This window comes from Mercenaria mercenaria, chromosome 18, assembly GCF_021730395.1.
Source record: "Mercenaria mercenaria strain notata chromosome 18, MADL_Memer_1, whole genome shotgun sequence".
In the NCBI taxonomy this organism is placed as follows: Eukaryota; Metazoa; Mollusca; class Bivalvia; order Venerida; family Veneridae; genus Mercenaria; species Mercenaria mercenaria.
Genome location: NC_069378.1, coordinates 43563111 through 43580652, shown reverse-complemented (window position 1 = coordinate 43580652; position 17542 = coordinate 43563111). Strand labels below are relative to the sequence as shown.

At 32.0% G+C, this 17542-nt stretch overlaps 2 protein-coding genes across 4 annotated transcripts in view; one reads left to right on the top strand and one right to left on the bottom strand.

Annotated features, from left to right (window-relative positions):
- LOC123538793 (uncharacterized) overlaps positions 1–17542 on the bottom strand; it is a 229838-nt gene that overhangs the window by 151138 nt on the left and 61158 nt on the right. The window lies entirely within an intron of this gene.
- Positions 1–17542, top strand: part of LOC123539091 (uncharacterized) — a 60394-nt gene that overhangs the window by 10650 nt on the left and 32202 nt on the right. Inside the window, exons 2-4 of one of the 3 annotated variants that reach the window (XM_045323569.2) lie at positions 6899–6955; positions 14295–14336; positions 16417–16602. In XM_045323569.2, the coding sequence (XP_045179504.2) occupies positions 6904–6955; positions 14295–14336; positions 16417–16602 (280 nt within the window). In that variant the 5' untranslated portion in view covers positions 6899–6903. Of the gene's footprint in view, positions 1–6898; positions 6956–14294; positions 14337–16416; positions 16603–17542 lie in introns of those variants that run through there. The other 2 variants (XM_045323570.2, XM_053530404.1) reach the window with 2 other exon arrangements.

Below are 17542 nucleotides of genomic sequence, written 5' to 3'. Positions count from 1 at the left end.
TTCCAGAGGGCAAAGGTTGACACATAGCCCAACCGTAAAGGTTTTTGGCGTCGAGGTACATAATGTATTGCTGTCAAGTTTAGGATCATAATCTTTCTATATTTTGTTTGCTTTACTAATATCTGTTTGAAATATAATTTATTCCTCCTCTCAGCCCCTTTTAAAATAAAAAGATACATATCAATATCAGTTATTAAATCTAACTTAATTCCAGTCATTTTTAAACATTGCATCCCAAGCTAAACCAGAGCTACTAAAAAAATTGACAAGGATCTAATTTGTAGTACTCTAACATAGTTTTCTAAAATTTTCGAATACACCCGCTAAAAGTAATACGTCAGTTTTTAAATATAGATCATGATATTCTCCCATTTTTTTTAAATTTTTAAATTTTATTCAAACATTTTAGCAGGTCATATTCGTTGTCATTGTGGGGTTTCTTTTAAAATTGAATAAAATCTTCTTTAAAAGGTAATTCTGTTTCTTTGAATTTTTTAAAGAATCCATGTAATCATATGGATAAAAAACCTTTTTGGTTTTTAATAATTCTAGGTAACTGAAGGTTCCAGCTCCGCTATATTTTTATCAATCTTGAGAAAAGTATTAAATTCTGGAATATTTTTTACTAGGTTATCCAATGATTGAGACATAAATTGAAATATAAATAAAAACCAAGTCGGAAATCATAAATCCCATATATCTTCCATATTGTGGAATAACATTAATTTCTTTTTGAATTTTCCTATTTGTTGCATAATAAAAGGGACCGTCATAACCTCTTAAAATTATGAAAAATACAGGAATTTTGTGTTTTTAGTTTAAAATTAATATTACATTTGAGTGAGCACTTCCTCTGAATTTTCCTGTTATAGACAGTGATCTCTTATTTTGATTGAATCTTCTATATATTCTTTTCACAGATATGACAAAACTTTTTGTTTTTTAAATTAAATTTTTATCTTTTTTAGACATTCTTATTTTCTTTGTTAAATTTAACACTAAATATTTCTTTACAATATTCCTTTCCTCAAGCATTTTTCAAAAAAACTTATAAACTGCATTAGGACCTCTATAAATCTGGGTTGGTTTAGTATATTTATCGTCATAACAACAAACAACTTTATAAAACCCTAACCAAATCTATATGATTTTGATATGGTTCAGTAAATGAAGATTCAGTTGATGGTAAAGCATTAAAACTTTTTTAGTTATTGATTCAAAATCAGCAAAAAATTACAAAAGGTACTGCTAAACCTTTATGATAATTTTTAAATTGTACTTTACTTCCCTTTTTTGCATTTTAACACCTTGGATACCATTAATAGCTAAACAAATTTGATATGTTCATTTAATATTCTTTCTTGAGAAAAATGTTGCAGACAGCTTTTACAGAAGTGTTTTTTATTTGCATGTTTTGTTTTTGTTAAACATTAATTTATTAAAGTCTTTTATCCAAACATAATTGGCTACAGTTCTTGAGGGGTTACTGTCATCATCGTTATTTTATCATTAGTAAATATAACATGTCACGGTTCTTCGTATTGATATTTTGATATGTACAATGGATAATACTATTTTCTTCATAACCAAATATATTTAAAAGATATTTCATTTAAAACCCTTTTATTTTAGGTATTGATTTAATGTAACAGGAAATTTAATTCCAGTATAATCAAGATCGTTTATATGTTTTTATAATTTGAAACTCTTCAGAATGTTTTTTTTACAGGAAATTTGTAAACTAAATGGCACCACTAAAACATTCGTTATCATCATTCTTTATATTTATTAATCCTTTCATTGAAATTTTTTAATGGTTTTTGGGAATTCTAAATAACTTCAAGCAGCCAATGGACTATACTTATATCTATTTATATAATGAGCATCAACTGACCCCTATTCTCCAGCCACTTCCTTCTGAAATCCAATTACCAAAATTCTAATTTATTATTCATCAAAAGCTTGACGTAAAATTTTTTTATTTCGTTTGTGTTATAATTTCTAAGCCTTGATTGAAATAAGCTGTTTTATAAAATTGTATCAGTTTATCCATTTTGCAAAAGTTATTTTTAAAACAACGTTTATTTTTATACCTTTTAAAGTTTTAAGTTCAGATTTAAGTATTTTCATAAGAGTCATTTTAGTTAAATATAATTGATTTTTTGGATCTTGTCTATATGTAATTTTAATTTTAAATTTCTTATAATATTGTTCGTAGATCTCTCGATTTCCATCTATATATTATATTAGAAAATAAAATTCGTTAAGCAAATAAGGATTAAAAAATAATAAAATAAATAAAGTTTTAAATTATCTTTAAGAAGAATTAAAAATTTAAAACTTATATCTTTTTCCATTAGTTTTTGATATTTCCCCATTTTTACTCGGTTTTCTCCTTTGCCGCACATTGTTATTAACCCAGAATTAATACCAAGGTCTTTAGACGCTGCATAATTGCTTTTATATGTTTTTTCTTCATTTGTATCACAGTCGGTTACAATAACTTTTTTAGGATTGTTTCGAATATTAAATTTTGGGCTGGGAAAAAATCACATAATCTTTCAGCTTTTCTTCTTCAGTTATAGACAACCACAGTTCCATTCAAATAAATTATTTTTTAAAAGATAAGGATCTATAACATTTTGTAATTTATCAGTGACATGATTTTATATTCATCGCTAACTATTTGATTAAGTTTTGATTTAATAACATTTCTTCTTTTAAGAACTTTCTTATATGAATTTTATCTGGATTCATTATTTCTCCTAAAGTGCTAGATAATTTTGACCATAATCATTCTATCTTTCCTTTCTATTAACCATCTATATATAATATACTTTTTAGAAAAAAAATCTCTAAAAACCCCACGTAAAATTTAATACAGCTCTTCTTTTTTTTTATTTTTTATCCGTTAAGTTTAAATTCCTTCATATACGTTTTAAAAGGCATTGAATATTTTTTTCTGTCTGCATTTCTAATAGTATTGTAAAAAAAATCCTGAAAAAACTTGTTTCTCTTTTCTTTATTTACTTTTCCAATCCGTGCTTTTGGTTTATAATTGTTTTATTTGTGATGATGTGCTTTTAAAATAAATTTTTGTCGTCAAGTTTTTGTCTGTTAGTAAATATGGGAATTACTGATGGATCAGCGCCCGCAACTGCTATAAATATAGGAATAGCTGAGAACAAGTGCTAATGCAGCTGAAACAACCAAAGATACCTGCTGTAATATATAATCCGGTACTTACTCCCCCACAAAATTTATAACTTTTTCTGTAAGCAGCAGCTAGTTTAGTTTAAATGAAATGATTAACTGATCTAATGTTTCATTCCATTATTAGAAATTAAATTTTTATGGACCATTTATAATAATATTTTAAATTAAATTTCTTTCAATTCACTAAATGGTACACAACTATTAAATTTTTCATTGGGAACCTTTCCATTTTTACTAAAGCTTGTTTTTTTATAGTCTCGTCTAATAACTTTTTTTATTCTAAAACCTTCTTGGCGTAGTAGGTAAAAGTTTTTGTTCATAAAATGAACCCTTTAATTATTTCATCATTTTAAATCTTTAATAGTGTATGTTCTGGGATTTGTATTATTAATTTAAAAAATTATAAATATTTCCTCTGTCCAGTTTGGTGTATATCCTTTTTCAAAATGTTTTTTTTTTGTTTGCTTTTTAAACGAACTCGATCACCAATTTTAAATTTTGCTTTACTCTTTGGATCTTTAAATTACCATATAAGTTAAAGTAAACAGTACCTTTATTTAAGTTTTTACTAGCTTCGGTTGGTGTCATTTTTATACTAGAATGTTTTGTTTGTTATATTTATCAACCATATCCCGCAAATTATTTAAATAATATAAGTATTATTTGCTGTAAAATATTTTTACATTATTCTTTTAAACTTCTATTAAATCTTTCTATTACTACAGCCTTTCCTTCATTAAATGAAAGGTACATATTAATCTTTTTTTTATTCAAAAATGATTCAAACTTTTTATTATAAAATTCTTTCCTTCATCTACCCCTAAATTGTTTTGGAAACCTTGCAGTCTTCGGGGGCTTTCGTTCCTGAATTCTACCTTCTGAAACTATTTTATTAAATGCTTCTGTAACAGATTCTCCATTTTATTCTTTTTAAAGGAAAAACCCAAGCATATTTAAATAAATATATCAATAACGGTTAACAAGTACTTTACTCCTTTATATATTTTGAAAAGCTTGCATGTCAACTAAATCAGCTGAACCAATTCATCAATATCATTAACTATCACTCTTCGTTTCCTAAATTTTCTTTAATGGTTTGTGCAATTCTTCTGCTAATTCATCGCTCCATGTGATCCGGGGGTAGTAAAAATTTGGGTCTAAATCCCTTTTCCGTTTTTGATTTTGGGCCGAGACCAAGTGTGTATTTCGTTTGATAGCTGGTTTACAACTAAATGTTTTGCAATCTTTTTTCCAAATGTTTTGATTTAGTGTTCTTTAAAATTGGGAAAACATTTTTTTATCACATTCACTTTTACTTAGTCCTGAGTCGTAGCAAAAGTCATGAATTCATACTACTGCATCTAGTTCGTTAACAGGGGGTCCATTATCTAGGGGATTTCCTGGCCCACAATAAATTTTATCCCGGGAGTGTTAAACCTTTCTAGGTAATAAAAGGGAACTGCTTTGTGAATATCTAAAATTTCCCCCTGTACTTTTAACAAACTTTGATTTCATTTTTCCACAAGATGAAACAAGTAAACCCTTATCATTTTTTTCCCGTTTTTTTTGTAACATAATGAGGATTTATATTTTCAGTAAATCTTCTTTCTTTCCAAAAAATATATTTTATTTTGTAAACTCATCTATATTATATGTATTTTAATTTAACCATACAATATCAAGACAAAACAAGTACACTCTGTGGATACTATTTTTATTTTTCATAAAAATGTTACAAGATAAAATAGCGTTTTATGATTTATTGTATAAAATACTAAAAGTTAACAATCAAAGAGCAAACGAACAAACAATTATTTTATATTTCAAAATCTCAATACAACACGTAAAGAATAAGCGTTTACATTGTAAACGTTACTAATAATAAGCGTTTACATTGTAAACGTTACTAAAAATAAACAAAAAACATTGTGCAAAGGTATTTCAAATATAAAAATAAGCGTTTACATGTAAACGTTACTAATAATAAGCGTTTACATTGTAAACGTTTCTAAAAATAAACGTTACTAAAAATAGACGTTTACATTGTAAACATTACTAAAAATAGATTTTTCTTTATTACTATAGGTTTTAACAATAATTTGTTAAAATCTTTTTTTTCTTTTTTTAATTGTCCGGCATTGACCAGTCCTGAGCAAGGGTCATAGGTCAAGTGGGGTCAGATATGTCCTCGCACCATCCTTTCTTATACTACTCTCGCCCTATAAGCGAGGGGTCCCGGGTTCGAGCCCCGGACTGACTGCACATTTTTCTCACACTGTGACATTTGGCGCCCAACGTGGGGCCGTGGCTTGCTTGCTTGGTCAGTCTTACGACGCTTGCAATATTATGTACCTCCGGAATTCGAGGACGAATTTCCAATTTGTGGGGGTGTATGTCACGGTACGGACTTGGTCATGTAAGGGTAGAATATGTGTCAGGCAGCCGGTTAGCTCAGTTGGTAGAGCACTCGCCCTGTAAGCGAGGGGTCCCGGGTTCGAGCCCCGACTGACTGCACATTTTCCACCCTGTGGGCATTTTGGCGCCCAACGTGGGGCGTGGCTTGCTTGCTTGGTCGTCTTTCGACGCTTGCAATATTATGTACCTCCGGGAAATTTGAGGGCGAATTTCCAATTTGTGGGGGTGTATGTCACGGTACGGACTTGGTCATGTAAGGGTAGAAATGTGTCAGGCAGCCGGTTGCTCAGTTGGTAGAGCAATCGCCCTGTAAGCGAGCGTCCCGGGTTCGAGCCCCGGACTGACTGCACATTTTTCTCACCCTGTGACAGTTGCAAGGCAAAGACTAAATGCATAGACCATTTGATTGCTCGTTTCATCCTTCGAATGTCAAATACGTAGATGGGTGTAATGAATGTCGAAGAAATAAACATTATGTTTCAGCTTTTAGGACAGATTTTCTACTTCAATTTATTTATTTTTTCTAAAATGGTTCCTGTTTCTGAAAGATCAAAACTGAGATAACCTTTAAATTTCTGTAAATCTTGAGAACAAGGGATGATCAGAAGACACCGGTCTTATTATATAGTCATGGGGTAGATTGTCGAGTGTATGTGGTGGTAAAATGAAACAAATAAAAATATTTCTGAAGTAGTTTGTCATACATAAACACACCGAGTGATGAATAAAGTAAGCTTACCATTAAATATTGTAGTGAAATTATACTTGGTGTTTTTAAGACATTTGCTTTTGCTCTACAATATAGATATTAAATTGCCTAACAATATTTAAGATTTCGATAAGTGTTGGATAAAACGTTGAAGAAAAGTAAAATACTTCCTTTTAAAGGTAGGTGAAACTAACGAGTAATTGACACACGAGTGAAAGATCGTTATACAGATGTGATACCTGTATACGATTTTGAAATTGGATTGAAAACGTGGGAATGAAAGAATGTATTCGTTTGGTCCATACATGACCATGTCTAAATGGTATACCCTCGGACAGGGTTTATTATGCAAGTATAAACATGTTTAAACGTAGTCAACGAGTTATCGGTATTTTGCATATGTTACATCAATAAGAAAAATAATTGTTTAATTGTTTTGAAGAAACAAAAATACTGAAATGTGCATTATATATGAAACGAGTCTTACAAGCTCAATCCGACCCTGTTATTTTTTAAGTATATTTCTTGTACAAAACTGATAAAACGATATTGTTGCAGGAAAAATGCTGACTGAAACAGTGAAAGCACTGCGACATCGATATATTTTACCTATAGGTAAGTTGATTTAGTCTCAGACTGGTGGTTTTAGCCCATGAAAAAGTTTTATGAGGGCCGGAATGTTAATGCTTGGAGACAAAAACTTTATTAAAGTTTAAACATCCCTGGTTCATCTGGGTACTGTCTCCAAAAAATATATGACTATTATATGCAAATTATAGAGGTCAAAAGGTCTTGCGTTAAAAGTGATATTTTCACATAATTTTCGGCACTGATGCAATGATTCATGAATAATTTCACATTTTACAGGATTTTATTTACAATTATAGGTTTAAATAATCCATACACTTGTATCCAATTAATAGAGTATGACTCGCACTCGAAAAACGCATTGTATGCTCATATATAAAGGTTAAAGGTCATAGTGTATATATACCGAACAAAATAGCTAACCGCATTTGCTAATTTTCCAATATCTTTGACAATTCTGTATATACAATTTTGAAATTAAGCATACTTTTAGAACAAAGGGTTCTTAATAACATAATAAAATTTCAAAAATATTAAGTGACGCCAACATATAATTTTATTCAATTTACAAACACACCCCATATGCAAAAAGTCATAAAAAACACATAAAAGCTGTGTTTTAGTAAACAAGTGAATACCATTTGTAAGAATAAGAACTGTTCATACTAATTTTTTTTTTCAAGCGAATGGTTAAATATGACACAAATGATGAATGCTGGTTTTAGAAAAAGCAAGTTAACGAAGTTATTTTATTATATTCCCAAAATACGTTTTCGTTTTTAGTATGTACATGCACATTGTAAACATTTTTGTTTTCTTTTTGTGACCTGTCAAAAATTGGTTGAAATCGTAAAATGAATAAATATTATATCTGAAGACGTGTTTTGGTTTTGTTGAAAGTTCGCCATTTTATCAATAACATATTGTTCTGAGCGTACACTGCATTTCAATAAGTATTTTATGTTAATTTTTTGAAGATATTGGCAAACAGATATAGGGGCCACTTAGCTATTTGTTCAGCATATATTAGTTATATACAAATTTAGAAAATCTTATTTTACGGATTAAAAACGTCCCAGTAAATCTTTATGTAATATTTGCATAAATATATTTTTATTATCATGAAATACTATTGAGTTCACCTTCTGGTAGGGCATGTTGTAAAGTTTTAAATGTTTGTTTTCGTTGCTTTATTAGCTCGACTTTTCGAAGAAAAAGTAGAGCTATTGCACCCGCCCCAGCGTCGGAGTCGGCGTCGCCGTTGGTTAAATTATGTTAATAGCTGGATCCCAGCATCACATATTATGTCATATACAATAGTTAAAGGGAATCAGATATTTGCTAGAGCATGTACTCTATGTATAAATTTGAACCAATCAGAACACGTTTTATAAATAACACCAATCAAAGCTCACGTCTGCTAAGGTATAAATATGTAGATGGATGACAGAGTGATCATTCTGTATCCGGCAAGAAGATATTTCGAGGATTCAACTAATAATTTATCCCAGTACCTTGATAAGGGAGTTATTGCAACTACACTATCAGGGCGGATAAATTATTAAAAAAGAAGACGTTCAAAGTTCATATACTAAAGAAGAGTTCAACAAGGTTTCCAGTTATAGGACCAGCGCATAGGAGTTTTACCTTAACGGTAGATGAATGCTATAGACGATAGCAACAAGAGTGCAAGAATGTCACAATATACGCTCGTCACAGCAAATTTCTTTACTCTAGCTGCTGTATTGCAAATGAATTTTAATTTTGTGGTTGTTTAGTAATCATTGTAAGTCTTTTGTTTTTCTAAGTCCACAAAAAACTCCTTACCAGGTAGAGAGACCTAAAAATACACCTAAAATATGAAATTTACATCTATGTTGTACCACAGAAAAGTGGTCTTGGTTTTTCCCTGTGGTCAATTATAAAAAAAGTTACAATATAAGTTATTTATAGTAACAACTAAGGGAAGTTAATCTTAAAAAAATAAATAAATCCAAACAAAACTTGTAAATCCACACAAAGTAGGATGCATGTTGTGCTACAAAAAAGTGGTCTCGATTTTTCCCTACGACTAGTAATGAAGAAGTTACAATATAAGCTATTTATAGTAACAACAAAGGGAAGTAATTCTAAAGAAAGGAACTGCGCATGACACTTCCTCTCATGATGGTGTATAATTGTGCCAAGTTGCATCAAAATCCCTCCATGCATGAAGAAGAAATGCTTAGGACAAAGTCATTCTTGTGTCTGACCTTTGGCCTCTACGTGTGACCTTGACCTTAGACCTAGGGATCTGGTTCTTGCGGATGACACTTCGTCTCGTGGTGGTGAACATTTGTGCCAAGTAATATTAAAATCCCTTTATGCATGAAGAAGAAATGCTCCGGACAATGTTTTCATTCTTGTATCCTTTGACTTCTAAGTGTGACCTTGACCTTAGACCTAGGGATCTGGTTTTTGCGCATGACACTCCGCCTCATGGTGGTTAACATTTGTGTTAAGTTATATCAAAATCCCTCTATGCATGAAGAAGAAATGCTCCTGACAAAGTTTTCATCCTTGTATCCTTTGACCTCTAAGTGTGACCTTAACCTTAGATCTAGGGACATGGTTCTTGTGCGCGATACTCCGTCGCATGATGATAAACAATTGTGCCAACTTTCATCAAAATCCCTCCATGCATGTAGAAGATATGCTCCGGACAAGGTCATTCTTGAATTTGACCTTTGACCTCTAAGTATGACCTTGACCTTAGACCTAGGGACCTGGTTTTTGCGCATGACACTTCGCCTCATAATGGTGAACAACTGTGCCAAGTTTCATTAAAATCCCTCTATGCATGTAGAAGATACGCTCCGGACAACGTTTGTGGAGAGCTGAGACAGAGACCCAGAGTTTGGTAATCTACTGAGATAATAGTCGAGTTCCAGCTTATAGACAGTTCAGCGTTATTGGCGAAGTACATCCAAGGCATCGGGGATATACCTATATGGTAGTTGAATGCTACATATGATAGCATATAGGCGCTGAGCATTCTATGAGTCAGGGCAATCATAGAGAGTTGCAACTTCAATTAAGAGGACAGAGGCCGAGCATCTATGCGATAGGACTCGTATGTTGTTGTTTCATAGACATTGTCTGGCGGGAACATGAACAAAAAGGCCAATCAAGTATAGAGTCTCCAGCCTATAGGAGTTTGAGCTAATTATTATCAATTGAAGATTGTTAGTTTGAAACATATTAGTGATTTGTCTGATCCCTGAAATTATCTAGCTCATAATTGAAATTGAAACCATCTACGAATCATTGGTACACGAATCATTTAGGCAAGGTAGCCAGAGGAAAATTTTTTGAAAGAAATATTTGGTCTCACCAGCTCTACGTTTTAACAAAGGACTTTCTTTATCGTTTGTCAGCTAGTCTAAGACATAGTCACCCTAGAGATTGGACCCATTTCATTGTTCAAAATACTAAAGGCGTAGGCACTTCCCTGGGTCATATAACTCGTATACTGACAACAGCAGTTTCCCTTAATGTCACCTATTTTTGACTTTTTATGCAGTTCCCTTTGCACGTTTACGCCAAATGTCACTAAGGATGATTGGTAAAATCAAATAATTTATTGTTACCAATGTCATCCGTCCAGGAGCATTTTTCACAAACCGCATGCTAAGACGGAATTTCTTTTAAAAGTAAAGACGGCTTCGCATGTATCGGTGCTATACACCGGGCACGTTAAATAACCAGACTGTCTATTCGAAAAGAGCTAGGCTAAGTTCGCCGGACACGTCTGTATCTGGAAAGTTCTCTCTGCTAATGCAGCATTTTCTTTTAAAAGTAGCTATGGGGGCATATGTATATAAATGATTACTATATGTATTATATAATTAATGAAGAGATAATTAACTGGAAATTTCTGAGATGCACTTGAGTGTCTCCCACCTAACTAGAAGACTGTATTGGTTCTTTCCAGGAAAGACGGCTTCGCATGTATCAGTGCTTTACACCGGGCATGTTAAATAACCAGACTGTATAAATAAATAATAATTTAAAATTGTCTGGAAATCTATAATTGCTGAATGCTTTCAAATGTTAATATCTGCATTTTATTTTTATATTGGTAAGAAATAAGAAATAAAACTGTAATTAAATAATATTAAATAACGTATGTACCACTAAGCTGCACCTGGCGAAAGAATGCACTTTAAAATAATTTACATAAAGAATTATTCAAATGTCATTTAGGGATGCTTGTTAACTAAACATTGAAACTTAATGCTCATTGTGTAACGTTTGTCAATCTTAACAGTTATAATGTAACGTAGATATTGGTGAAATAAATGTTACGGAAGACAGTCATTGCTCAATTTGTGGTAAATTGTGGGGGTGGGGGTAGGGGTGGTGGAGCATTTAATTCATTAAATGTGTTATGCAGAACATTTTTTCAAAAGTAAATATAAGTATCGGTACATACGTTAATAATGCTGAAATAAAACAAGAGCACCACCTCGAGGATGCTGATGGTCATCAGAATTTGTTTGTCTCTGTATAATAGAAATATTGTCATACCTATGAAATTTAAGTCCAAAAGGGCCGTAATTCTTCCAAAAATAAAAAACAATATAGAGTTACTGTACTTGCTGTGCAGAGTCAGCTTTAAATGGCGGATAATGCTCAAAGTTTTAAAGCAACATCTTTGACCGTTAATGAGAAAAGCTGACCTAAACGCAAAATTTAAGCAAGAAATTTGATATTTTCAAGTCCAAAAGGGGTCATAATTCTTGCAAAAAGCAGGATGGAGTTATGTTTCATGCTTTACAGAGTCAGCTTTTGATGGTTAATAAATGTTGCAAGTTTAAAGCAATAGGTTTGATAGCTTAGGAGAAAAGCTGACCTAAACACAAAACTTAACCAAGAAATTTGATATTTTCTAAGTCCAAAAGGGGCCAAAAGTTTTGCAAAAAGCAGGATTGAGCTATGTTTCTCGCTTTACAGAGTCAGCTTTTGATGGCTAACAAGTGTTGCAAGTTTTAAAGTAATAGCTTTGATAGTTTAGGAGAAAAACTGACCTAAGCACAAAACTTGAACAAGAAATCTGATATTTTCTATGACCAAAAGGGGCCATAATTCTTGCAAAAAGCAGGATGGAGTTATGTTACTTGTTATACAAAGTCAGCTTTTGATGGTGAACAAGTGTTGCAAGTTTTAAAGTAATAGCTTTGATAGTTTAGGAGAAAAGCTGACCTGAACATAAAACTTAACTAGACTCCGCTGACGATCAAGTGATGACAATAATTTTCAAAAAATCAGATGAGTTAAAAAGGAATCCCATATTCTATAACAATGCTAAAGATATCTATGTTAAATTATATACAAAATATGCAGACAAAGGGAATATACAACTATCAAAGATCATATGTTGTGCTGTACATAATATATATTGATGATAACGTAAGTGTGAAGGAGCTGAGGTCTGATTTAACAAGTACATAATAAGGTAAATATTAATCTTTATGTCTATAGTATTAACTGTGATCATCTGCTGATATGTTTTCTATATAATGGAACAATCTCTTAAGCTAGTAGGGTACCACAGACCTTTTGACAAAAACTTTGTAACGATGAACTGATGCCAGTAGCGAAAACACTATATAGTCCACTGAAAAGAAAGTAATGCCATTTAGTGTTTAACGATATGGTTCAGACAATTAAATTCTATAAAGGGCGATAATTAAAAAATTAACGAGATAGACTCATGATTTTACACACTTCAGTTTCTTTTAATGGTCTTTATCGTTGTGTGAAATTTAAAAAAAAATGATTCGTTAAATTTAGAGTTATTCTTTCGGAAAGAAATGTTATATGTAGACTTAATAAAGGGAGGTAATTCACAAAGTAAGCTAGATAAATTTATTGTACTTGTACAAATCACTTTACTTCATGTCCTTAATCTTTGTATGAAGTTTGAATAAATTCCATTCACCACTTTTGGATAACATATTAATCTATAGATGACATTGTCTCAACGTAAATAGATTAAGTGCATGAACTTTGACCCTAATTTCAGACATTGTTTCTATTTTTCATGATCTGTCTAAGCTTTGCATCAATTATAAATGACTAAAAATAGTTTCATAATACATTTAAGGTACATTTTTCCAGAAAAACTGCCAGTACATAATCATTGAAATAATAGCTACACAAAAAAAAATGCAAATTCAGAATTTCATAGCATGACCTTTAGACCCCTCTAATTTACATAAAACATTGTTATATTTTTTGGAGACAGCTATCAAAGTAACCAGTAAGGTTCAAGCTTCAACAAATATGTTGTCTTCGGGCATTAACATGCCGGCCCTCATAAAATGATTTCTAGAGCACTTTTGACACTAAAACCACCTGGCTAATTTGCTTTTAAACACTGGGTGTAACAGTCCTTAAGCTTTAAATTTTAACAGTGTCAGTCTGTTACATCTGTATGTTACATACTGCCATTTTAACATTCCTTGTCAGTAAAACAAATGAACTAAATCTTCCTAATATAGTATTTGAAAATAGGGACATTAGAATACCTTTGTAAGCCTACCTATTATGGTGAATTCCTTAACCCAAAGAAAAAACAAAACAAATAGAGTAAGACGGAACATTTTTTAATCGATTGAATAATCTTTCACGAAAAATTATGTACTTATCCACTAAATTTCAACATTATCATAAAGCAAGTGCATAATTTTGGCGTCTTGTTTCTGTCATTTTATGACTGAATACACGAGAACAAAAAAATATTTAAGGCGAAATATGGGAAATTTATTGGCCTACACCGAAACTATTCGATTTGCTAACTTTCGCGACGACGGGTATGAAAGTGAATGATTTGTCGTGGTTTTCTTCTTTTTTTTTTTTTTTTTTTTTTTGGTTTTGGCTTTTGCCGTGAAAGCGCGAATACATGAAGACAAATCTGTCGCTATAGTAAAACAACATTCTAAATATAACTTCGCATAACGTAACAATTTAATAGCGCTAAGATATCGATAAAACGATGATTGTCATATGTTATCGAATAAATTATATTTGGCAAAATGAGTTTTGATCAAGAAACACTGTGAACTGTATAATAATGGAGTTTAAAATATTTATTTCCTTGAAGTTACGAAAAAAATCCATAACATATTATTTCGAGTTTTAGTTGGCTTAAACTGTGCCGCTTACAATATATACCTCAGATCTCATATTCTATTTCTATATATTAAAAAATAGCACAGTAGTAAATTGTTTTGTATTGAAGTGTTGAATTCCATATGAAACTCATCACTTGTTGTATGAATGTAAATACATTTTATAATATAATTATATGTTTTAATACCAGGTATCCTTTTTCTCTTGGTTGCTGTTGGCAGGATTATTTTTGGTACGTATACTCAACTTTTCTGCTAGTTGTAGGAATAAAATGTATTCCATGTAAGAATAAATTCGTTGGAAATGTTGTTTAATTGTGCGCAACTAGCTTAGTGTGCTAGTCAAACACGTGTCTTTATTTATGTACCAATGTTTTAATGTACACGTTAGTTAATGGTGTTCAGACAATAATTTACAGAAAAAGAATTTCGTTTAAAAAGACATTTTGTTTTCAAAGAAAGAACAAACAAGTTTATCTTATACTGTTTCGTTTTTCACAAATATGACCCTTTCAACCGTATCATTCCCCCATCCGCATGAAAGAAAATGTATAGTATTTTGATTTTCACACTTTCTTTATTCCGTATTCTCATTTATCTATGGGCAAAGATTCTTTACTGACAATATAACATTTACAGTAATGTTTCGCCATTAGTTTTGTTGTTGTTGTATTCTTAGTATTGTCATTATTATAATTAATTGTAATTAAGATCACACTCCCTACACTTGTAGAATATGTGTCACGCATTTGTGATCAGTGTCTTAGTTTCATAATGAATATTATCTTTGAATATAATTTCAAATCGGATTGATTTAATCAAATGATAAAATTATTGTAATACTTTATACAATGTATAAAGGATATTACATGAGTGTCTTTTCATATTGAATTTATTAAACGAGTTGAATAAAATTATAAAATGCGAGGCTCTGCCGAGTATTTTATCAATTTTATTAAAAGAGTTTAATAAATTCAATATGGAAAGTCACAAATGCAATATTCTTTTTATCGCATGTTAACGTTTTCTGTCGAAACATCAAAAATTCTACTTTCTTTTACTTTATAAACAAGTCAATTTGACCTACGTCTCCAATACTATAAATGACGTCGACGTCAAAGCTTTATTACACTAGTGTATTATCATTTTTATTTCATGGCTTTATTACACTTCCGCGACGTCAAACATGTGATAAAATGTAGTTATCAAGAAGTTGGATGATACTTACTATAAGAATGTATTAAATGCAATGGTTTTGATGACTTACGTATAAACTGATTTAAGCATTTAAATTCATAAAATTAGACATTTATGTACTTTCAGTATTTCCTCTATATATGTTAATAACTTCCATTGTCAAAATCAATTCACATTCTTCGAAGGCTTGTTAAAATACCGGCTAGGGAAAAATGATAAACGTCTGACATGCTAGTCTGTCAAAATTAGGAATTCCATGAGCAATCATACCACGTCATTGTTAAAAAGCAAGATATTTAATATGCAATATCGCCCATAAAAAAAATCAATTACACAAAACTGATCCAAATAGATTAGCGTTAAAAAGTGTCAGTCGCTTTTACAAACAAACAATTAACACCTGGCTAAATAGATACAAATTTCATACTGAGCGGAAATTACGGTCCGATCCTCGGATACAAATTTCATACTGAGCGGAAATTACGGTCCGATCCATGACTTTGCAAACCTTAAGGCAGAAAGATTACTGGCGTTATTTAACAGGATATTTTCAGGCCGGCCAAAGTACAAACGTTCTAGCCAGATCGCATCCCGTTTTACAATATTTTAGGACGGGTTGGGACGTTTTGAGAACTAGTTTGGTGTGATGGGGGCTTAGGTAGTTAAAAGAATCAGGCCACACCTACTACAGTATATCCGATTTTTATAATAATGATACTTCTAAGGATGTTAATTCTGAATCTCATGAGAACATACACCTAGAAAAAAATGATTGTGTCCCATAGATACATACAACTGATTCTTTAAGTAGGCTAATCACCATGCAAGAAATTGAAAAGGTCATTTTCAACTGCAATAATGCCCTCAGAACTGGTTTAATTATAAATGAAGACCTTATGTGTGTTTTGTTAACCTTCAGCCTGCTGGCGGCAAGTGATTCTGCCTGTGCGACCAGTGCAGACCAAGATAAGGTCTACACCGTTTGCTATTCAGTCAGAAATTTTTTAGAAAACACCCCTTTGAAGAACAAATGGTATTGTCCAAATTGAATGATGGACCAGTCCATTTAGAAATGGTAAAAATGATAATAAATTGATAATGTATTTACTGCTTCAGGTAGTTATACTGCCAAAGGGTTCTCTTACACGGAGCATGGTAGACGAATAACAGCATTTGTGTTAGTAAAAGGAATATCAGGAATGCTATTTTGGTCGTGGATATTGTACCGAAAACGAAGCGGTGAACATTTGAGCACATTTACGATATTGCTGTCCCTTTTCAATCTCGTGTGGATGATCTTAGGTGCATATTTTATAGATTTTAAGAAATAACGATTTTAATCCCGATAAGCAATAGATACAAAAGAAAGAAACAATGTTCAGTTCTATTGCAGAGGTCTGACCCGTCAATCAAACCAGTAATATTGGGCAATGAGACAAAGCCTTATCATTGGCTCCGTTAGCTGTGAATCTGTGACCGTACCTACCTACATGCTGTGAAGTTTTAAATGAGCCGTGCCATGGGAAAACCAACATAGTGGCTTTGCGACCAGCATGGATCCAGACCAGCCTGCGCATCCGCGCAGTCTGGTCAGGATCCATGCTGTTCGCTAACGGTTTCTCTAATTGCAGTAGACTTTTAAAGCGAACAGCATGGATCCTGACCAGACTGCGCGGATGCGCAGGCTGGTCTGGATCCATGCTGGTCGCAAAGCCACTATGTTGGTTTTCTCATGGCACGGCTCAAATAAAAACCTACTCTTTCCTGCCCACGAAAATTGTAAATCTGATACATGTATTCAGAAATAAGAAAAAAAGTGAAAACCTGTTAAATATAATTGTGAAAACTTTTGTAGCATCTTTATCACAAGGTTTACTATTTCAGATATCAAAGGTTTCATTTTGAGTTTTGCTGGTAGACAATAGTCACAAACTATTGATAGTATATAGTTGTATCAAGAAACGGAAGTTCATTTCAGGCAAATGATACCTATTCATGTAGATGCCTATTTCCCAAATAAGACCACACGGTTTTACCAGTGCTGTCATGAAAACAAATATATTTCCACATGCAAAACATTTCGTTGATGATGAAACATTGAATTGCTTTAACGTTATAATTACGTATGAAGACTGAAAGAATTCTATTTAAAGTGAATAAATATAGTATTGAATATTACGTTAGTTGGGCTGATGTAATTAGAATGTAGCTAGTCCCACCAGACGTTGTATAGTAGGCCAAG